The sequence below is a fragment of the Taurulus bubalis genome, assembly GCF_910589615.1.
Source record: "Taurulus bubalis genome assembly, chromosome: 1".
Taxonomy (NCBI): Eukaryota; Metazoa; Chordata; class Actinopteri; order Perciformes; family Cottidae; genus Taurulus; species Taurulus bubalis.
Genome location: NC_136589.1, coordinates 46,350,869 through 46,374,596, shown reverse-complemented (window position 1 = coordinate 46,374,596; position 23,728 = coordinate 46,350,869). Strand labels below are relative to the sequence as shown.

Genomic DNA, 23,728 nt, shown 5'->3' with positions numbered 1-23,728 from the left:
TCTGTGGGCCGGGCGCTCGTGAACGTCCCCCCGCACACAGAGGGGAGGAAAATGAGCGCAGACGGAGCATTTCTGACCTGCTGAGCCGAGGTTATGCTGATTTCACACTACCGAGCACGATGTGTTTTAGCTCTGCGGCTCGCGGTGTAAGTGATTCGTTTTAAAATGAGCTCGAAGTGTTTTCATCAGAGCGCCCCGCTGAAGCGCGGTCTTGAATGCTGCTTTGTTTTGTTTCTGCGTGCACGAGAGCCTCCACAAGGGGCGGCAAACAATATTTCCATAGCTAATAAACGCGCACACACACATACACATACACTTTTCCTTTCTTACAACGCGTAACCCATGTATTTATTAACCTTTAATCACACATTTCCGAGTGAACATCACACATTATTCTGCAGCGTCCCTCTTGTAGAAGCAGCGGGGGCGGGGCCTATGAGGCTACGTCATCACCGTGTTGGGTTCAGTTGAAACTTGTTTGGGATCGCTTGAGCCCGTGCTGTATGGGCTCAGCAGGTCCAACCCAAACACGCAGCTGCATATCAAACAGCTTCCGGTGTAGTCGGCCCGTTCTGCAGTTCAGCAGCGGCCCCAAATGTCTCCTGTCCGACTTTGCATCCCAGAGTTTTGTCTGGCACATTTTTTACAAAAAAATCAAAAGCTCCATATGGGTTATACAGTCATTGCAAAATGTTTACAGTATTATTATTATGTTTAAAGTCCCTGTTCTACCACTTCAATTTAAGTCTAGTTTAAAGAAAGAAAAAACAAGAACATGACAAAGAAGAAAACCACAGTGTAGATTGTTATTCCCACTTATACTGACATTAGAAATGTCACATTTTAAACAGACAGAATTAGCATTACATTGAATATTTACATTAAATCAAAGAGTCTGAATATTCTACATAGAACAATACAACATTCATTTTGGACAGATCTGGACAATTTGGAAACATTGATTCCTCGGGATTCCTCTTGAACTTCTGAGGTCTCTGAATATAAATGTCACGTTGTTATGTAAATGCTCCCAGATAAAGGAGCGTGTGTGTTAAGAGCCATTTTCAATTTAAGAGGCCATTCAACTGAAAGGCCACATTCTCAACATAGACAGAGTTGGATACAGGCAGCCTTAAAGATGGATCAGTGGATCACAATCTACACACCCGACGTCCAATGAGTTACAAGTTCTATATATGCACTTGTAAGCATTAGTATAGCAGCAAACAACTATTTGCAAAGTAAAGATATAGTGGAGTGATGGCGTCCTGAATCACACTCCTGGTATGTTGTAATCTGAGCTTCTCTATTCTGTGTTTTTGGTTGATGTGCAAGTCACACGTTTGTGTGGTACATGTGCGTCCCTCCCTTTTAAACTGTTGGCCCTCGCCTTCTTTAAAAAGAGATTTAGGCCCTGTTCAGACTTGGCATTTACATGCAGCTTGGGTAATCCAATCACACGTGGACAGCTCTAAGTACATCCGTTCACACATGCCGTCTCCACATGCTGACTAACCACTTGTGATCGGATTGCACTTCTCCAGCTCAGTGTGCAAATAAACATGTCCATCATTCCCGTTTGCAGAGACCCAAAGCATTGTTTTTAACAATGCATTTATTGTTTCTATCTGCCATAGATTAAAATAAATCTAAAAATCAAAGCAATACAAACGGGGTCTATTCCTTGGTGTGTTCCAGGCATGGGTAGATAACTGAATGGGCCTACTCGGCACAGGAACAGAGACCCAAAGTGTCGAGGGGTCATCAACAAAATGTCACTGATTGTAAAGAAACATAAAACAACTTCAAATAGATGCAAAGCAGCTGCAAAGAGACTCACAAGGACTATGAGACTTTGTGTCCTCAAAGGGACACAAACAACAACTACAAAGAGACACAAAACAACTAGAAAAAGACCAACACAATTAAAAAGTGACACAAAAAGACCACAAAGAGAAACAAAATAACTACGAAGAGACATTAAACGACTCCAAAAAGCCCAAAACAAATTAAAAGTGACACAAAACTTCAAAGAGACACAAAATGACCAAGATGTTTTAAGCACATATATCTTTATTTAAATATAGGTAGCAGGCTAATCATTATATTACAGGGATTTCGGTCACTCAGCAGATAAAAGAATGATCTCCTCACCAAGATGAATACATTACTAATGTTACTAAAATATTTCCATACTTTAAAAATCAATATTCCAACCACATTTCTTGTAGTCTCAGAAGCTGGTTCTGTAATGCAACATATGGTGGTTCTGTATGTCCTACATAGAACCTTCATAGAGTTCTCAAACGCAGCATATCAACTCATTGTTCAAATAAGCAACAACAAAAATTCACAAAATTTGATCGCCAAACGTACACACTCATTTCCCAAAGTTTTTACCAATTCACCTCAAACATACCAGACCGGCAAATATAGTAACAAAATATCAAGGCCGCACCAACTTTGGAGGGATTGAAAACAGAAGATCATATCGACAAATGTCACTGCAATTGATTGCGATTGTTTGGATTAAACTTTTGATGTATTTTATATGCATTTATTTCTTGTTGAACAAACAATAACCTTAATAACTTAAGAACCACAACACCTTAATAAATGAAGGCTGATCGCCATCGTGGTCCCTCCATCTTCCCCTGTCAAGTTGGATCAATGACCCAACACACTGACCAGCTATTGCTCACTCTTTATACTCAATATTAGTTATTATACCACTAACTTTCAATTATGGCCGCTCCATTTACTACATCACTTGCTTTAAGAATAGTTCTCTGTAATACGTCACTCACTCTGCCTGAATGCAAAAACGTCCATATTCAGAAAGAAATAAGTCCTCATTCAACGTATCAATGTCAACATTGTTTCCTGGTTACTGGGCTGATGCCACAATGCCAGTTCTGATCTGTGGACAAGCTCAGGCTGCTGCTGAAAAAGCCTTGTTATAAATACTACACGTCATCATTTCACCCACTATTGTATACCCGTGTCAAATGATAATACTGATCCTTGGTTAGAGAAGAACAATCATAACGATCTATTTGTAAGAAACGTAATCAACACCCAAAAGTAAAAAGCTTTTTGTTCGAAACTATTGTAAATATTATCGAGGAATACATCTTTATAAATGCAACTATTGCAGAATATAATTGTAGATATTTACAAACTGGCATTAAAAAAAAAGGATGTAGTAACAATTTGATTGTTTGATCAGTACATTGATCAGTGTATGTTTTAGAGGATAAACCAACAGATTCAGAGCTGTGCAAAAATGGGCAAATATACAAGGATATCATTATCAGACCATAATGACTGACTGCTATCTGAGAACATCTGTCTTTTTGTTACTTTTGGCTTCAGGGCCATACATTCAGATACATTCAGGTGCATTCAAATACATTCATTACGTTACATCAGACACATTGATACAGAGGGTAATTGAAGTTTCAGACCGCTCCAGGGTCTGCGGTTGTTGGTGCCAGCGACACAACACGTTCGGAGATCAAACTGAGTCATCCAGCTGGTTCAGTTCTGTCCCGGGTCTCTCCCGGCCGCCGTCGACCAAGTTATGTCTCCTCTGTTTTCTACGGTTCATTCTGGACATGTCCATTTCGAACACCTCTCCGGAGCGCAGAGCAGACACCAAGTCGTCAAACTCACCGCCCCCCTCTTCCTCGTTTGCTTTGGCCTTCTTGGACTTCTGCTCCCGGTCTTTCTTCAGCTGAACGAGAGGAAAGAGAGAGGTCAGGACAGGACGAATGGAAATACTCTACACTGATCTATGAATGAGGTGCTCATCACTACATGGACATAGAGAAAGTGGGTGGGCCATGTCAGTGACTTGTTATTCATCTCACCAGTACGTTTCAGACTCCTGGTAAAGGACCATTCAAATACATTTGGCATCCTATCAAAACTCACTACATCTCTCTCTGACAATGTCTCCTAACCTGTGCCTCCACGAGGGCCCGCTTCTCCTCTTCCTCCTTGCGTCGGGCCATCCTCTCGTTGTCCTGTTCGGCCTCTGAGAAAGCTGTGAGGAAAGTGTCGAAGATCCCGAAGAACGCGTCCGGCTGCAGGTTTGACGAGTCTTCTCCAAAGTGTCTCAGGGCCTTTACAAACTTCGACAGACAGGAGACATGATTGCGAAAGGTGATCATTTGGTCAGTTGCAACATTCTTGTCTGAGACTGCTTCACGCCTTTGGACACCAAGTTTGTATTTTTCATCCGTTGTGTCAATCACGTTTATGAACCGACTACGAAACCGCCGTCCAGCATTGAAGTTTTTGGAATAGGTTTGATTTTTTTTGATTTTCTGCGACCACCGTGAATGAAAATGTCCTCATCCGAATGGCGTCTGATGAGCTGATTCATGTGAATCATTCCTCTCCCAGCACAGAACACTCTAGGACAAACGAGCTAACGCATAATTTAAAAGATAGATTGTGGCGGTGATCACAGAATAACTTGGAATCGGGGCTGGTTCCACCGCAAAAGCTGTAGGGAAGATTAGACAGCTAAACAATCGTTTCTTACTAAGGTCCTTCATTCATTAGCCCCGTCTGGGACCCATGAATTCAGTTTGGAACGGGACAGAATGAACGTGAATAACAATGATCGGTTTTACTCACCACTTCTTTGGCCTCACTGAGCGACTCCTCTACATCCGAGAAGCTGAAGGAGGCCACGGTGACGAACTGACTGACCACGGGGACAAACTTATCCTCGGGACCCTGAGGGGACTGACCCCGCTGGTACTGTAGCTCCTGGAGAGGGACGAACACACACTCACTGATCATCACATGTGTGAATAATATGTGTCTGTTGCTTCAATGGCTTTACGATCAAACATGAAAGCCAAATAATTCTGAGCTTGCTCACCGCCTCAACACTCTTCAGGCCAGATCTCAGATTGCCGATGTCCTTCTCCAACTCTGTCATACTGGAGAGACACATGGGAGGGTGGAGATGAGTAACATGACATGAAATTAACATTTCTAATTTTTTTGGGGACATTTGTGTGAGTCAGAACTTGGAACTATTTTTTGGGGGGTCAACAGTATCAGGGTGTAGCTTCCACAAGTCCTGTCGTAACAGTGAGTTTTGCCAGGTTTGGTACAAAGGCTTCAATTTTTTTTATCAATACGACTAAACCAGGCTGACAATATCTTTAAAGGGCTTCCGCTCATTCTTACCTGACCTTGGCCGCCTCTGGCACATTTTGCAGCTCTTTGCTGAAAGCCGCCACCTTGGGGTACTTCTTTTCCAGTACTGTGATCATGTAGTGGAGCAGAGTGACATTTCTACAAACACACAACAAGTTCAGCAGGCTCCTCATCAACTTGAAAAAATGTAAAATGTAAATGTTCATCATTCAGTTGTGTCAGATTTCTATGACCTGTTAAACAATTAAATTCCTTTTTACAATGTTTCATGTTTTTTCCTTGATTATCTTTCATTCAGCAAATGATGACCAATTACAGTGACTTATAATCAGCTTTTAATGTATCATTTCATCCCATACATCAGGAATTGAATTACCTAAACGCCCCCCTAGAGTAATCACATTATAATGCATGATAACAGTGATTATAATGCATTATGAAAAGATTCTAATGTATCATAACTATGGTAATTATAATACACAAGGATCCATGTGTCAGTGAAGTATTATGGTACTTGACCATGTAAGTCATTATAAAATGCTTTATAATGTGTTATGATTGGTGTTATAAAGCACAATGGATATTTATGAGCACTTATGATGATACAGTGTTATAAGCAGATTATTATCCTCCGTTTTTTCCTACTGCTGTAAAAATAAAAACAGCTCTGTCGTGAAGTGTACCTGTCAATGCTCGACTTGGTGTCCGCTATCTTGTTGAGGCTGGACACTTTGAATCCGTAGGCGTTCCCCCGTTGCCCTTTGTTCATGTAGTTCCCCAAGGCCAGGACCACCTCCAGGAGCTGCCGCAGCATCCCGCTCCGCACCACCTCCCTGGACGCCAGACTCAGAGCTGAGGCCACAGAGACGAGGACGCAGTGTCATATATACTGTATATATGTCCATGCATGGCATTTACAATCCATAATGCAATATCTTAAAAAAACATCCTCCAAAACAGAATTTAGTCTTCAAATGAAGATAAATACTCTTGGGGAGTAGCCTACCTTTGATTTTAGGTTTGACGTCAGCCACTCTTTCAGCAAACTTCTTCTTGAAGTAGAGCGAGTGGAGTCTCTGTTGATAGTGGTTGATGCTGGAGGCCACAGATTAGACAGCGAAACATTGTCACTGGTAACTGTTCCAGCAGGAGGAACTATGGCTCACATAAGACCCAACTACGCATCAAACGTCTTTGTTTTAGGTAAACCCTTAAAGGAACAGTGCGTAGGATTTTGGAGGCCTCTAGCCGCGAGGTTACAGACTGCCAAGCGTGTGATTTAGCTCAAGCGAACTGAGTTGATGGCTACAGTATAAGCCAAGACATGTGGGTTTTGTCCATTCTAGGCTACTGTAGAAACTTATAGTTTTGTGTAACTTATGAATATGATTGGCTTACGACGTCGGCGCCGACCTAGCGGCCCCGAGAGACATTAGCCTCAAGGACAGGACATCCCGACCAGAGCCCAATTAATGCGGCAAATGTCGATGTGTGTGTGTGTGTGTGTGTGTGTGTGTGTGTGTGTGTGTGTGTGTGTGTGTGTGTGTGTGTGTACCTGCTCATGTCATACAGGAAGCGGTCTGCTTTAGCCATACGTTCCAGCTCATGCTTGTGTTCTCCCAACAGCTCCATGTCGCTCTTCTCAGGAACGAACTTCAGAAGCTTCACACACATACGGACACGGACACACACACACACACACACACACACACATACGGACACGGACACACACACACACACACACACACACACACACACACACACACACACACACACACACATACACACATAAACTATAAAAATGTGCATAGATTTTTAGGAACATGCATCCCAGTGGCTGAACTGGTCCAATATTATCCCCAAATCTGCTGCTTAAATGATGCTGCGTAGTTTTATATAACATATTGTGTTACTTTCGGTGTATGTTTGGCACCTGCTCCAGCATGTCTTTAGGTAAGTCCTCCTGCTCATCCACGGACAGGACGCCATGGCGGATCTCCTCATTGGTCAGCCTCAGCCTGCAGTGCATTCACGTTGTTATACAGGGGTTGAGTTCAAATGAATCCCTAAAGCAATGCGTTACACGGGGCATGCAATACATTTTCCCTTGGGCAAATGTATCATCTATCAGAGAGGAGTTTGTTCAGCTTTGAAGGATGGAGGATTGAGTCTCTGATGTCGTCGCTCTCTGAGGACTCTAGTTTCACTGTCAGGAAATGGTTCAAAATGCCCCACCACACTGTCTGAATGTTATTGCAGGATACTTGTTCTAGGCTACTTCATTATAATTCTTCATCCGTGAAAATAGGCAACCAAACGTTTGAATTCCTCCATGCACTCTAAACACACAAGTCAGTGCTTTTCTTCCCTATTCAGAACATGCAGTAGTGGGGATCACAGCCCCTTGTGGATTACATTAATATTACAACAACAATTAAAAAAATATCCTGACAATAAAAGAATCCCCTGCAAAACCTTTTTTTCCCAAGGACGAGGAGAAAGGGAACTTAGTTTTCACCTGTTTTTAAGAAATCAATCACTAGAAAATAAAATGTCACACTTCCCCTGTTTTGTGGAGAACCTCTGAACAACAATCAGAATGATCTGAGATTTTAAATTAGCTGCAGTAAGATGATCTGTTACTGTACAAATGAAACACCCCACTTAAATTCATACTGATACCAAATCGTTCTTTTCTAGTCTTCCGAACACTCAAAGCACTCATCATACACTGATGGGAGGAGCTACAGCAAGGTGCCACCTGCCCATCAGGTCAGTGACATTCTTTGGCGACTTCCTGTCGTAGTATCATTCATTCATCCATTCATACCCTCACACACACACACACACACACACACACACACACACACACACACACACACACACACACACACACACACACACACACACATACACACACACACACACACACTGACCGTGAGAGCAGAATGTTACAGTTCTGAGCCCGGCGACCATCGATCACTGACAGCTCCTTGACTTTCTTCACAGCCTGCTCATCCTCAGCATCCTTCTGCTGGCACATAGAAAAGTTATAGAATGCAACTAAAATGTAGTACAGTATAAAATATAATCTGAACTTGACAATCCATTCATGACAATACTAGTATCTTGAGATAACTGTTTTAAAACATAGACAGAGTAAAATCCATAAAAATAAAAGGCTTGACCGCTTCCTTAGTTAATGAGAAGTGTCTGTGACACAATGACTAGATGCCCCAAAAAATGTATAAACATAGTTATGTTATATAATGCTACCTGTGGCTTCTGGTAAGCTGAGAAGGTCCTCTGCAGCTCCTCTAGATCCAGAACTTGAAACACCCTGAGGTCATCGATCTCTTTCCATATAGTTCCTTCGGTCTGGTTCTGAAACAAAGAATAATGTGTGTGCGTGTCAACAAAATCTTTATTCAGGGTTCAAATAACGTCTTCTGAGATGAAAGCTGTTTACTCCAAAAGAAGACTGTCAGATGTCAATAAATCCAACAAATGAAAATACAGTCTGACTTCCCTCTCTGGCCCTCAGCTCCAAGCCCATTGGTTCCATCTGAAGACACTCACAAATATATTGTATATGTTTTTCATTTTTGGATAGGGGCCAGAAAGTCTCATCAACTAACTTCAGCATAAACAGTCTCACACAGTCCAATGTGTTAATATCAATAAAGTTGAAGCGAAAATGCACACGTTTGGGAAGTAGTGAACATCCGACCGCATAAATGAGACTTGGATTACACAATTAGTTTCAACTCATCAAGACCGTTCTCTGTGTTTAGTTTCTCCGTTCAGAGACATGAGAGACAAACAGACGTTTTCTTCAAGAATTCAAGGTAACGCGGGTTCAGTAACTAATATACAAATGCTTGATTTGTAGGTGACGTATTCCTTTGAAGACATCATTCAGGACTTTAAAAACAAATAGCACTGGGAGCACTGCAGACAGCTGAGGATGGACATTTAATATCCAGGAGTGCCTTACCAGTGGCTATCTGTGCAACGATTTGGCCACAATTGACCATACACGGTCCAGCATACAGTAGGTTTCCACCTCGTCGAGTTGAAAAAGGTTCCTGGAACAGCTGGTCACTGTAGTTTTATCAAATGTTACTAAAAACAGGGGGACATTGTGTCTTTTGTTGGGGACTATTTTCAGCGGCAGATTAATCCACGGTTGGTGCTCTAGTGCTGTGGTTTTCAATTAGGGGTACGTGAGTAAAAAATCGATTTAAAATTAGCATTCATTCAAAAATCCTTAAAAAATTGTTATTTAATAAATATTCAATAACATATAAGTGTAAGTACATAAACAGAATTGTATATATTCTATATTAAATTAGACACAGTGTTGTGTATTACATCTTTTTTTCAACCAAAAATGCTTTGCGATGGTTGAAAAAAGGTTGAGAACCACTGCTTTAGTGAGTATTTGCAGCAGCAGGACGGTGTATGTGGGATTGAGGCAAAACAAGCTAGTGTGTGTGTTCATGGTGATGAAGCAACATGTCACCCAGTGCAACAGTGTGGCTCACTGATGTGTTTTAATAGAGCTACATGGTACAGACAGAAGAAAACACACCAGTATGGAGACGCACCTTTCACGGACTATAATGTAAACCATCCATGTCAGTATTAGACAGTAGTTAGTTATACAAGTGATGTAGTATAAAGAGCAGGAAGGCGGTTTGGGATGGATGGATCAAACAAGCACAGGACTTTCAACCAGGAGACCGACATTCGAGTCAATGTTGACTTATCTGACCTTTACTATGTTTTGGAACTACTTATTTTACGTAATAAACCCAGAAAACCTGAACAAGTGCTTCTGTTGCTTATTGAATCAAATATCTAAGTAAACCTATAAAACCGACCAAAAACGCAGCAGCCCTATGCTGGTTATGAAGCGTAGGGCCGCTGACATGCCGGTGGGATTCAAGAGATGGGAGTGAGAATATGTTGTACTGCAGAAGTTAATTCATTATGTCAGTATGTGTAGTGGTCTACTAGACCAGTGGCAGTAGCAGCAGGACGAGTAGCAGCAGTGTACCTCAGGCAGTTTGCTCCAGTTGAATGACTTCAGAGGGTTGGATGGCTGAGGAATGTTCTTCTTCTTCTTCTGGACAGAACCCGGTGGAGCTCCGGGTGGAAGAGGCGGGGGCAGTGGAGCCATGCCGAAAGCGGGCGGGCCTCCTGGAGGCGGAGGCGGCGGCGGAGGAGGAAGAGAAGAAGAAGAGCCGGCCGGGACGAGGCCAGGAGGGACGAGACGGCCAGAAGACAGGGGAGGTCCTCCTGGAACACTTGACGTCTAACAAGACAACAGAATTGCATCCGTGATGACCAGATGACCAAGACCAGATCATTGTGGAGATGGGATGTGATCGGTAACATTTCTATCGGTGGCGTTGGCGAACATACAGAGCTGAGCTGCTGCAGCCGAGCGGACAGCTCTCCCACTCGCAGCTGAGCTTGCTTGTGGTCGTTGCTCTCTCGCTCCAGCTTCTCCTTCAGCATGTTCAGCATCGCCATCATGTCCTCCTTCTCCTTGTTCTTGGCCTCACACTCCCGCTCTTTCTTCTCAAAGCGCTGCTGCAGGTTCTGATGCTCTGGAGAGAAGGGAAGGTGAGACCGACAGAGACGGGTGACTTACGGGAGGTTGTTAGTTCTGCCGACTACGGTTGAATCGATTAAAGTGTTCGGCCATGCGGGCTGCATCTTTACTTGTTCCCCACGAGTGTTAGCGTGACGCGCTTGGACCCTTTTGTTGATTACACAGCATAGAAATTAGCCCAGCACTTACTAAGCACTTATTCCAGCCAGCTGATCAAGTCAGAAACATGTGAAGCTGAAAGAATAAACTGTTGTAAGGTGACTTAAATAAAATGCAAAAGAGAAATGGGTCGCACTTCACACTACAGCAGTGATAACATGGTAATGGGGGTAGTAGTAATAGTACCAAAGCAATAACCAGGTAATAGGTATATCTGTGTAATATTAGACACACATGGGGACACACATTTAATGATAGCAGATCATCCTTTTGATTAATTTAATCTAATATTACCATGAAATCCAATCAAAACAGCCAGTTTAGCATTTTGTCGCACAGAAGTCCCAGCATTAAACATATTATTTGTGCAGTATCACCTTGAAACTAAAGGGAACGGTTGGAACATCATTTAAATATAATATGCTAGTTACACATTTTGACTAAGTTCCAATCATTTCCATGTGATTTAGCAGGTATTATGCTGATAGTAGCCTATACTATTGGGAAAATACCAAACTATATTACATTGTTATTAGCAGATAATTACCCTAATCATGTCATAATACTACCATTGTTTTTATAAAAAAGATTGTACTGACATAACCATTGTATTGTTACTGTATCACTCAATGGTTTTGTCATCTTTAAATGTGTCCTCTTATTACCCTGTTACTTCAATTTCAATCTGTATTACATGGATATTACCATTGTTAAAACCAAGTTACCTGGTTATTACTCACATTACTCACTTAATTATGACCTCTTTATTATCAAACGATTACCCAACTATTACCACGTTATTACCTGTAATTATCTGTAATGTCATGACAGCCATACAGAGATTATTGTATTGTTCATTCATATTCTTTTGTAACCTGCAGTATTTATCAAAGAAAACATATTTTAATCAAACTGACTAGTCCAGCCAAGAACTCTATTTCCGCTGTGGTACAGTAAACAATTTGCAAAGTTCTAATCCTTTATATAATTCATATATAGTGCGTGTGTTTACCTTTCCTCATTTTATCAGCTTGTTCTTTCCATTGTTTGACCTCGCTCTCCTTGACAAGCCTATAGAAACACACACACACACACACACACACACACACACACACACACACACACACACACAGTTTTCAAATATGATTTGGTTCAAAATTTAGGTATCAACAATTATTTAATGAATTACTTAGAAATATAACACCATCTAAATTAGGCTTGAGATGTTTAAGGATGTCAAATAATGGACTAGTCACAGAAAAACAATTCTATTTTCGTAGGTCAGAGTCGATTGTTTTATGCAAGAACATCCCTTATTACTATTACGCAGGAGACCAGTGTCCATGTCCCGTGTGAAACCAAAAGGCAGCGTTGTTCTTGACATTGGGTAAAGAATTACATAACGTCACTATGTCCTACTTTACTTTATAACAAACATACTTATTCAAATCCAAATCACGGTATCCTCCGAAACATAACTAAGTGGTTTTGTTGCCTAAACCTAAAGTTGTTTTCTGTGAAAACTGACATTTTCTTTTGAAAAGACTGACACCATTTGAAGCGTAGGTTCACTGACTAAGCTGATGTATTGGGAGTGGAGTGAGAACGCGTTGCTTCATGTTACACATACACATACATACCCTTCTCAGGTAACATTTTATCAAAATTACAAAGCAAAGATTTTTTGGATAAATACAATGTTTTTGTTCATGTATTCATTTGACTTCACTACATCATCAGCAAGAGGTGCATTGTGTTGGATAGCTGTATGTTTATGGTAACTACTTAAATCAGTGTTGGGTTGCTAAAATATGACACCGTCTTTCTCAGAATGGTTAAGATTTGGTGGGATAACTATTCGAGCTATAAGTATTACATTCAGATTATTGAGCAACCTTTAAAAGTCTTGGCTGTGTAATGTGGTAATACTACAAACTGCAGAGTTTGCAGCACTAACGCTCGTGCCCCAAAGTAAGAAACCCCAGAAACTTACATGCGTACAATATTTTTGACGTTGAAGTCCTCCAGAGGAGCCACATCGGGGTCCTCCCCTTTGTCCGTCTGCAGAACCAGCTGCTGAATTATCCGATCCAACAGCACCCAGAAATGAAGAGTGGTGCTGCTCTGCTTGACTGCAGAGAGACATGTCAGGGATCATTTGATGGAGATTAATGAAATACATGAAAAGTCAATAAGGGGGTCGCAGGCAGGCAGCCAGTCTTACATGGCATCATGAGACAGTGCTGCAGTACAGACAGCAGGTGAGGGTAGGCTGCAGTGTGGTTCAGATGCTTCCTGATCAGCTCAAACATCTGGCTGGCACTTTTAGTTTCTATATGGACCTGAGGCAGAAGACGAAATGAAATACAATGCTGAAGATGAGCTGATACAAGGGTGTTTTATTCTGAAGCAACGCTAGAATACACTTCTCTTTCGTACTTATAATATTGATAATGAGCTTTATTTGGATAGCAGATTTCAAAACACTGTTAAAAAGTACTTAACAATGAAACAGAACATATTTAAAACACAAAGAGAACAAATTAAGTAAATACATTTAAAAAAAAGAGTAAATTGAACTAAAATGTTGTAAATCACAAAAAACACTGAAAGAAAAAGTGTATAATTGTAAAACTTGTTTTGATGTGTTACTTAGATTTCCAATAATCTATTAAATTCCACTTGTGGTGTGTCAGAACTAATGATGTGCATTGTTTAAAATAAAAAAAAAACGTGTTCTGTCTTTTCATCCTTAAAGATGTTGGATCTCAGCTGTTTAATGGATCTAATATATAGAAAACCTTTACGATATAAAACTGGACTTACAGCATCAAACCGTTTGGACATCTGAAGCTCATCTTCATTCCTCAACATCTCAAAGAAGTCCAGATGTCTGGAAACAACAACAACCAAACTCAGAAAGCAATTTACAGTCAAAACAAGCCGGGGTGCAAATATGTTCCCCCGTCCTGCTTCCTGGTTGTTAGCTCATGCTAGTTCAATGCTAGCACCTGCTGGTGCAGCTGACATAGCTACCTGTTCAGGGTGGCGTTGTCATTGGAGTACAGCTTGTCGATGACCGGCTGAATGCCCAACATCAGAAACTCATAACGCAAATGGATGCGGAACTCCAGGCTGGTCTGAAAACACACACACACACACACACACACACACACACACACACACACACACACACACACACACACACACACACATACACATACACAACAATACCATGTGGAGTTAATTCCCCAGCAGGAAGGAAGACAATAATGTCATCAGCATATCCTGTAATCCTGAAATACAATCATCGTACTCCTGTTCTTGGCAGACAATATGTAAAAATAGACAGGTAGAAAAATTTTAAAGAGAGTTTAGACAGAGCATTAACTAAAAACAGAGGCAAATATATACAAACATGTATCATATAAAGATACAGTACTTAAGACAGATGTCTGTAAATTTACATTTTTTGGCGTTTTTTCACTTGGATTTTTCAGAGGTTACCGAGAAATATACACTGTACTATCCGATAACACTGTTATTGCAACCAGCAGACCGGAAGGGTCTGTCTCTTCCTGCGATGGAGTTTCTTCTTGTTGTGAAGAGGGTGAGCTTTACCCAGCATGCAGTTCGGCGGTGTCATTTTATAAAAGTACTATTATTAGTGTTAAAAATTGTTGATGTATCACAAAAGTTTTAACCATGATTAAAGTTATAACCATGACACATAAGTAGCTCCGGCCGCTGTGAAAAAATAAATGTTGCTCCCTGCCGAAGAGCGTCAAAAAAATTCATACCGTATGGACATTTGAAACCGGTATACTGGTTTCAAATTGAACCGGTATACCGCACAGCCCTATGTGTAATGTTGTGGTCAAAAAATCATATTGGTTCAAATAAATTCATTCCATCTGAGTTCATACAAACATTACAAATAAGTTTAAATAATGAATATGCTTCAAGTTCAATGCAAAGAATGGAGTTAGTACTAGTCATTTATTAAGTATACCTACAAATAAATACTTGAGTTAGGAGTTGAGTTAGCATTTTTTTTCCACTAAAAAGATTTGAGTTATTTAACTTAAATGATTCAAGGCAATCGGTTTCCTTAAACTATTTGAGTTGACTGAACTCATCAGGTTTCACAGTGAGCTACTGGCCTCAGGCCCTCACCTCTCCTTCTCCCTGGCTCAGCACGGCGTTGGTGAAGGACATGACGGCAGTCTTCAGGTTCACTTCGTCTCTGTAGCGGCCGGTGGATCGATCCAAGTCTGTCAGCAGGGTCTGCACACAGAAGACAAAGAATGTTATGCCATTATAAAACATTCTCAGTCTGATATCTGATGTATGAATGTGAGTGGTCCGCATTATTAAAATCACGGAAAAGTGCATCTCAATAGTAAGTAATAGGAACAAAGCCTGGAGATGTTAGCTTTGCGTGTTACGGTCTGGGTCATTTTGGTCTATTAGTTGTTTTTTTCATGTTCATCACTAATGGAGTATGACAGAATACTTTCATCTACATCAGATAAGTACAGCAGACTTTGAGTCTGATGCCGGTAGTAGAAAAATAAGAAGGGTGAAAGCAGTGGGAGGTCGGTGACCGTTGAGCCTGCCACAGAGACCTGGCCACATCATTCACCGCAGGACAGAGCGCCAGACGGGCTACACCTGAATTTCCTCGTATCCCTGTGCTGCATGAGGACAATGAAGGATCCTTGAATCCTTGAATGTCCCTAGTCTCTAGAAGGAAGATTAAGAGTGGCACACTCAGATGAGATAAAAGCAGACCTGAAAGCGAGTTCTCTCCGAGGCAAATTTCTGGTAGTGCAGCATGGCTTCTAGTACTTTCTTGTGGCCCCCTGGCACCAAACACACGGCCCCGAGGATCTCTAGCACAGCGACCTGTCGAGAGAGGAAGAAGAGCGGAGGAAGAAGGTTGTGATTATTTACTGGGACACAGTGATTTTAAAGTTGGACCTTGAGGAGTTTACCACCCAGGTTGGTAAACAATCACGAAAATATCTGGGCAAAAATACGATCATGGTGAACAAAACCAGAAGACCACTAGAAGCATGCCACAGTGGCTTGCTCCCTTGCTCCCTTGTCCCCTTTATTTGTTCGCCCTCTTGTCATGACTAGTGTGATCCTCTAGGGCACACCATGTCTCTTTGTCTGGTCTTTTTGGGGAACTCCTCCTTGGCCCACCTGATTAACAAGATCAACCACATTCTCCATGTCATCAGCAACAGGCCAATTACAGTATTTGATCCTGTGTGTTGTTTGTAGTGACTGTTCCTTCAGCTACAAATCCTCAACAGTATTGTGGAGTTTCATTCTCTCTTTTTAGATTTCCATCATTTGCTTCATAGTGGGATACTGTCACTGGTCCAAACATCTTCTATTTAAGACGTGTGTAAGCCACTGTACTCTCAGGTCTGTGCCTTGACTCTATTGGAAAGATGTCTAAAATCCAAACCTGTACCTTGGTTTTGATGCTCTCGGTGGTGAGACTTTGTGCGATGATATTAATGCTCTCGCAGTGACCCAGCACATGAGCTCTGCCCTGCGAGTTGTTCATCAGAGCTTTGATGCAGCCGATCAGAGAGGTGTGGACCTGAGAGTTGGTGGTCTCGTAGTCCATTGACTTGAGGAAATTCAGGATGCAAGACAGGCCATCCAAATCAATGAATCGTGTCACAAACCTGGGGGGGGAGTCAGAATGGCACAGGGTTAAAGTTATTCTCTGGGTCAGAACAGAGGAAGGGGAAGTGGAGCTTTGGGAAATCTCAAAATGTCAGAAAGCGTGTGTTAGACCTGGAGTTTCACCTCATTGGCTGCGTCCTCAGCGCTGTCTTCAGACCATCTATGATCTTATGTCTTCCTTGCTCTTCCTCATCCTCCAGTCCCAGCAGAGTCTTCCTCTGGGAAGAGAGGGGTCAGACTAAATAAAATCATTTCTCACTACAGGTGATAGAGAGAGTTTGGCCCAGATAACACAATGTTTGTGGTTTGTAATGTAGGATCAGTGCACTCTGTGATATTAGCTGACATTAAGTTACAAATAACTGCAATGGTATATAAATCAACATTAATTAATTATTCAAAGGCTGATATATATATATCTATATATGTATGACAATGTCTATCATGAAAAACAATCCATGTTAAAGTCCCCATGTATCAAATTCTAGTGAAATAAGTTTGATATGCATTGTCATCTACAATGTCCTTGTTGATACACAAAGGATGGAGACAAAATAAAAAATAAAACATGTTTAAATGTAATCAAATCATCAATATTTTCATATTTTTGATGAATCTGTCTGTGTCTGTGAATAAACTTAGAACAGTAGGATGTAAACGCTGATAGCAGCATGAATTGCACATGAGCTACAAAAGATATTGTGTGAATGACATTACAGTTCAAACATATCCATAAAGTTTAGCAGGTGAGTGCAATTTGCCCCTTTTTTGCGTCTGATTACAATTATCCACGTGGCAAAGTGTAAATATTGTAGGCAGAACAAAGTCAGAGATAAAAATAAAAAGATTCTGACCACGAGCTACAGGTCCTGGTTAAACGAGGTGCAGGCCAGAGATAAACCGTAGCTGGGATGTAATACTCACAGCAGCCATGGACCTGAGCTGGTCCATGTAATACTCTGGCCATCTGGTGGCTCCTGTATTCTCCTCTGCCTCCTGCAAGACACACACATACAGACACACAGGTCAGGCTCATGGATATACTTACTGATGTGAGACAACAAATCCACGTGTCGTCCTACTAGCCCTTCTTATCACAATAGAGAACATGGCAATGTGTGGATTTGTAATTGTAAGAATCGGGATTTGAAATACACACAGGATGGTGAACGAGTCCAGCCGTGGTTTATCACATGTTGATGAAGCCACGCATATACTAGTCATAGACTGTTGAAGGTGTGGTGTATGCCTCAAACTAAATATTTGTGGGAACAACTTCTGAAATGATTTGAGGTCGACAATTCTTTTAACTTTATGAACCCCAAAAATCTGCCGTTCTTCACGCAAACTCCTTTGAACAACCGAGAGCAACACCACGAATGTCTTCTTAGATGGAAGGCATCACTGCTCTCAACTCTCTCGGAGATCAGGCTTATTTATTTACTTTACTTATTTTACTTAAACGGACACATAACAGGTAAGCCATGTTCAGGCAACACCTTGTATGATGGTATTTACGTGTAATTGTAAGTTGTACTTCTCCCATGAGTATGCATGCATGTCATCATCAGAGGGTGAGTGCTAGGCTCTTTGTGGTCGTCCCACAGACTGTATGTAAGAAGTGGACGAAGTCATCATGATGTCACCCGTTGGTTTATGCACTGCCATTAAGCCTTGAGTTCTGTCATTTTGCCGTCGCCATCTTGGCTTTTTTTGCAACCGATGAACGTAAGTTAGCATATTTGGAATGCAGAGGAGTGACGTAGAGACGCCGTATATGGCACTGGTGGGGGCACCGACCTGTCAATCACAGTAAGCCCCGCCCTAAAGCTTATCCTGCTTTATGGTCTGTTTGACTCTAAATGGACCATCGTTTACTAAATGAACATCATGCTGTATTGAAGAAGACTTGAAACTACAGATTGGGACATAAACTTGAATAAATCAAGAGAGAAGTAGAGTAATTTTCTCATTGACTTCTATACAACCAGAGGAGTCGCCCCCTGCTGTTCAGTCGAGAGAATGCAAGTTTTAATACACTTCTGCATTGGCTCTGCTCAACAGAACCAGAGGTTGCCGCCAGGCTCGTCCATGTACCGCCAATTTCTTGTGACGGCAAAGACTTGTCTAGATGTGCACAGCTGCAAGTAGTGTAGCGGTCTGCGGTGCATGTCTGGAACCCGTGTAGACAGAACGACTATACGCGTATCTGCTGCTGTCCTTGTACGCGTCTGCTTGGGCATATAGCTTGGGAGGCTTTAGTGGTAGCAATCCTGCAAGAAAAGCAGCGACCATAGAGCTCACAATACATAAACTGTCAACACAACTGGCTGTTGTACTTATAGTTCCTTACCAATTTCTTACTACAGTAGAGTTGCCATTTTTTCTCTGCTGGCAAAGCAAACATAGCAGCTCTGTGCTCCCCTGTAAGGTCTAGTTCATCCTGGGACAGAAGACAGAAGGATGGAGAGGGACAGTGAGGAACATAAGAAGAAGGTTGCTGAATAAATATGGATGTTTGAAGAGGAACTCTGACTCACCACCAGCTCAGCGAACATGGAGTCCAGCTCTTGAATCGGGGGCATGGGCAGGTTGGGCTCCATCATGGCCATGCTCTTGCTGTTGTCTTGGGGGTGGGTGATCTGTGGTTGGTCGCTTCCTTTGAAGCAGCAAGAAAACAGAGAGGACAGGCCACGCCCCTCAGGCTGCTTCACCCGGGACCCCATGGTTACAGCTGGGGCGTCACCAGAAGTACTGACTAAAGAGGGAAACACGAAGTAGGAATCAAATGATGAAGAGTGGGGTTAGTGCTGCACGGCACCACCATCGGGACAGACTGCCTTTCTAGACACACTTAGTTTATGAAAGTTAGTTGGTTATTTCATTTGTACATTTGCGTATACATATACGCCTGATTCATACAACATTGTATTCCTAAAAACATGGACCAAATGGATTTTGTTATGGCTGTTGAGAGTGTTTATTGAGTGAGATAGAATAGAAAAATAGAAGAATAGTAAGCTAGGGTTCGTCCAATCACACACTTCCCACACGTGTCTACAAGAAATGAGTTATGAAATAATACTTATTAAGTATTATGGGCAAAGCTAACCCAAAATAAAAAAGGCCTTGGTGCTTGATGAGAGTTGCACCCTTTTTGTTTTGGCCACTCTCACTGCCACGCCCCCTTTTCTGCCAATTGGCATGCACACAAACACACACTTTCACACCCACACACTTGGCCACTTGCTACACAATACTTAGGCTAACTCTTCAACATCATTCTGACAGCATTGAGTTGCTGATTTAATGCCACCGATTATGTTACGTTTGTGTAGATGTTTAGTCAGATGCTGAAATGTGTTGAAGTAAATGAGCAAAAGACCTTAAAGTATAAACTTACACAACTGAAATAACAATGAAACAATTCTCCTTTCCAGCACAGCACACCTGTATGAGTGATTACATGCAGTAACCATGACTCATCAACCTGCCTGGACCGTATAAGTGCACAACACACCATGTTGAACCTGATGCAACCTAACCTCACCATCACTCTTATCTAGATCCATCTTTGACATATGAGGCGGCTTGGCTGCATCTCTCTGCTCTTGACACTAATTATTAATATCAATAATAATCAAAAATTATATGAATAATTTCTGTCACATTCATTGAATGTGCTGTAACTCCGTTACGTTATTCATTCTGGCCACATGACATCTATTGCTTCTGTCCATCCGGGTTTCTTCCCCTTTTTCCCTGTGAAAGGGTTTTTACTATCTTTATTTGGGGAGTTTTTCCTGATCCGATCTGAGGTCCCGGGATGGGGATGTCATGTGTACAGATTGTAAAGCCCTCCGAGGCAAACTTGTATTTGTGATGTTGGGCTATATAAAATAAACTGAATTGAATTGAATTGAAACTAATTCCAATCTGGTTCAAACAGGGAATCATTCATAAATTTTTCATTATTGATCGTCTCCCTGTCAGTCAATGAAAGTTGGCTGCGACGTTAAGGCCCGCCCGGGCTGACGGGAGGCGTAGGAGCGGCAGGGCAGTTATGTGGAGCACGATGACTCGACTGACAGGGCAGGCAGAGACACACCCTCAGCAGGAAGAGGTCGCCCTGGTTGAGGACAGTCGAGCGCAGTGGAAAGTGACGCTTAACCTGATTCAGGTCGGGACATTTTAATGCTTTTAAATAGAAAAATAAAATGTCCGGAAACAGTTTCCTGCTGGGTCCCGTCAGTAACACAGAGCTCTGATGGTCAGGGAGTCTGTGCAGGTGTAGCATTAGTTACAAAACATTGAAGCCAACTCACACATACATCAATATTTAATATTATGTTAATATCTACACTGGTTTTCAATCCACGTTTCCCTGTTTTCCCCCTAACGTAATTTGGTATTTATCTTCCTCGAAATTCAAGAGGAAAGCAGGTTGAGTCATTCCAGGTAAACTTAAATGTTTTAAGTGTGCGCTAGTTGACAGCGACCCACAGCCTCACACATATAAACAAACCAGCTAACGACTATTAGCTACAATGGCTAATCCTGGGGGGCTCATTCCTGTCCAGAGACAAAAGGTTGACATGATGGATGTAGAACTGCAGTACATTTAGAAAGGGGTTTTGTTGGACTCCACATTCCCTGAGTGAGTGACTGAGAGCAATGGTGGAATCTTTCCTCTACCTGAGGCTACCGAGACAGTTCCAGATGTCACCACGAAATAATGGTTTTCAATAAAATACTGCGTTCCAGGTGTGTCCTTCCTTTAGGGTTCTAGTTGTCACTTCCACAAAAGGTTCCACACAGCATTAAAACGTTGTTCAAAAGGATAAGCTGAATACTCTAAGAAGGCCCAATGTGCTTTCATTTTCATTTCAGTCCTTATCTTGTGTCCAGAGTCAATCTGTTCTCACTCCTAACTCACACGAGGCACCCTGTGGTGTCTTTAAGGGACGCACCAGGCTTTCAGCTAACTCCAATTGCTCTGAGTCCCATTAGACCATAGGTGTTGGACTCAAGGCCTGCCCCGTCATTTTATGTGGCCCGCGACGGCTTGAAAGGCTGCATGCCTTTGCATGGGCAAAAAATAAATCTTGTGCTTTTATTTTGCAGGGATTTTTTTGTGTGAGTGCCGTCTATTCACACTCCTCAATGCTGCGTTTACAACACACTTTACTTGCATGAGTTTACACACCGAACTATTTGTGATAGTTTGCTTCATTCCCAACCTTTTTTTTATGTTTGTGCATGAAAGCATTTTTGAGTCTGTTAAAAAAGGCTATAAAATGATTATATGTGTTGTATTACTTTGTGTCTTTTGGATTTTTAATTGAGTGTAAAAGGGAATATTTCTAACTAGCTTTTTTTGTAATGGCATACTGTGATATTCTGTACTTTTTCAGGTCCAAACTGCACCATCTTTTCATAAAACCAAATTGAGAAGTTGAAAATGTTCCTTGCATTGGATCTCGGCGGGTCATTCAGGGATGGTGAGTCAGCAGCGAGACCAGTTGAGAACCAGTGCCCCAGACTAGTTGAACCACTGTCCCAGACCAGTTGAACCACTGCCCCAGACCAGTTGAGAACCACTGCCCCAGACTAGTTGAGAACCACTGCCCCAGTCCAGTTGAGAACCAGTGCCCCAGACCACATGCATGTTCTTATTTGCTGACAATTATTTGTTTGACCAGAGTTATGTCCTTCTCAACTGTGACAAAAAAGCTTTGAACAAAGTTAATGTAATAACATGTGTTTGATCTTTGTCTTTGTTATTTTCTTTTGTTTTAAGTTTGATCTTTGATAGAGTAATGTTGGTTTCTAAACCCTAAATTACAGTTATTTAACATTATGTTCGGGAGTAGTTCAATGTATAGTGTTACAGCTACAACCGGCCCTTTGAGGGCGACTATGATGCTGATGTGGCCCGGGGGGAATAATCTGACACCCCTGCATTACACACTCAGAGCAACTGAGGACTTTCAACAAAGAGACCGCTGTTCATGTCCTGCGTAAGACCAAGTTATCCAAGTATTCAGATAGCACCATTAAAAAAATACATATATTACAAGTAAAAGTTGTACAATTAAAATATTACTTTAACCTATATTCATGTATTTGTTGGCCACTTTGGGGTCACAGCACATAATTTGTCAATACAAAGTTGATCATGCTATTGTGTTACCAAACAAGCACCACTGCCATCCATTCAGGGCCGTATTAGCATCCACATGATGAATACAAGTTACTCGGTTTGTTTTCCACCAGCCCCCGGGGGAAAACATCTCTCTCTTTCCACTTTGGTCACCAGCTAGTCTCTAACTGTGTCTGCTATTTGCTGTTGCTACCTTTCACTTTTTTTTTTAAATGAAAACCGATTGAAACCAAGAGAGTTACAGAGCTGCACAACCAAAACAATGAGCTGAAAGACACTCTGAAGCTCTGTGAGCTCACATTACATTTGATCCATTGCTAATATGCTTTAAGTTTAAGTGCTCATTATCCAGCACAATGCCTCCTGTCAGTGTTAATTGTTCATTGAGCATTGAGCATGAACATTTGAGCATTTCTTTATAACTTGGGAAGAGTAATCTTGAAACCACTCACTGTTTTTTTTCTAGAGTTATTAGACTCTTGAGAGTTTTCTGGGTTGTCATGAATGGCGGGTCTTTGCGAAACCAGCAAGTACGCTAGATTTAAAAAAATTATGTTGTCTCTTTTCCAATGAAAGAGCGAGCAGCACTATCCCCAAACGCTAGTGAGAAGATTGTCAAGTCAGCAACACTGAGAGCCCGCCCCTTTCAGGCCTCCCTCAAGAGCCACTCCCACAAAATTATTAACTTAAAAACAAAAACATAGCTAATGTTAGCACAGCTGTTAAGCTAGCAGCTTGTGGAAAACTCCGGTGGCGAGCGATGAGTGAACTTGCAGAATACACACATCCAGGCAGCCCGTCCAATCATTACATCCAGGTCGAATGAAATGATTGGACGGGCTTATTCCAGTCCTGAGACAGCCACAGATGCCGGATTTTAGATCATTTGATCC

General features: G+C 41.7%; 1 protein-coding gene across 1 annotated transcript; it reads right to left on the bottom strand.

Annotated features, from left to right (window-relative positions):
• Nucleotides 1–2,061: 2,061 nt before the first annotated feature.
• daam1a (dishevelled associated activator of morphogenesis 1a) lies at nucleotides 2,062–19,398 on the bottom strand (the record flags this gene model as incomplete). The annotated part of the gene is made up of 25 exons (XM_079231397.1): nucleotides 2,062–3,736; nucleotides 3,966–4,136; nucleotides 4,648–4,782; nucleotides 4,898–4,958; nucleotides 5,212–5,319; nucleotides 5,865–6,033; nucleotides 6,188–6,276; nucleotides 6,737–6,843; nucleotides 7,115–7,199; nucleotides 8,118–8,212; nucleotides 8,458–8,565; nucleotides 10,244–10,501; nucleotides 10,612–10,799; nucleotides 11,976–12,034; nucleotides 12,957–13,095; nucleotides 13,188–13,305; nucleotides 13,790–13,856; nucleotides 14,000–14,103; nucleotides 15,140–15,250; nucleotides 15,758–15,871; nucleotides 16,452–16,671; nucleotides 16,796–16,890; nucleotides 17,597–17,668; nucleotides 19,026–19,115; nucleotides 19,213–19,398. The coding sequence occupies 25 exons, from the start codon at nucleotides 19,396–19,398 to the stop codon at nucleotides 3,518–3,520; spliced, it is 3,168 nt and encodes a 1,055-aa protein (XP_079087523.1). The 3' UTR covers nucleotides 2,062–3,517.
• Nucleotides 19,399–23,728: the final 4,330 nt, after the last annotated feature.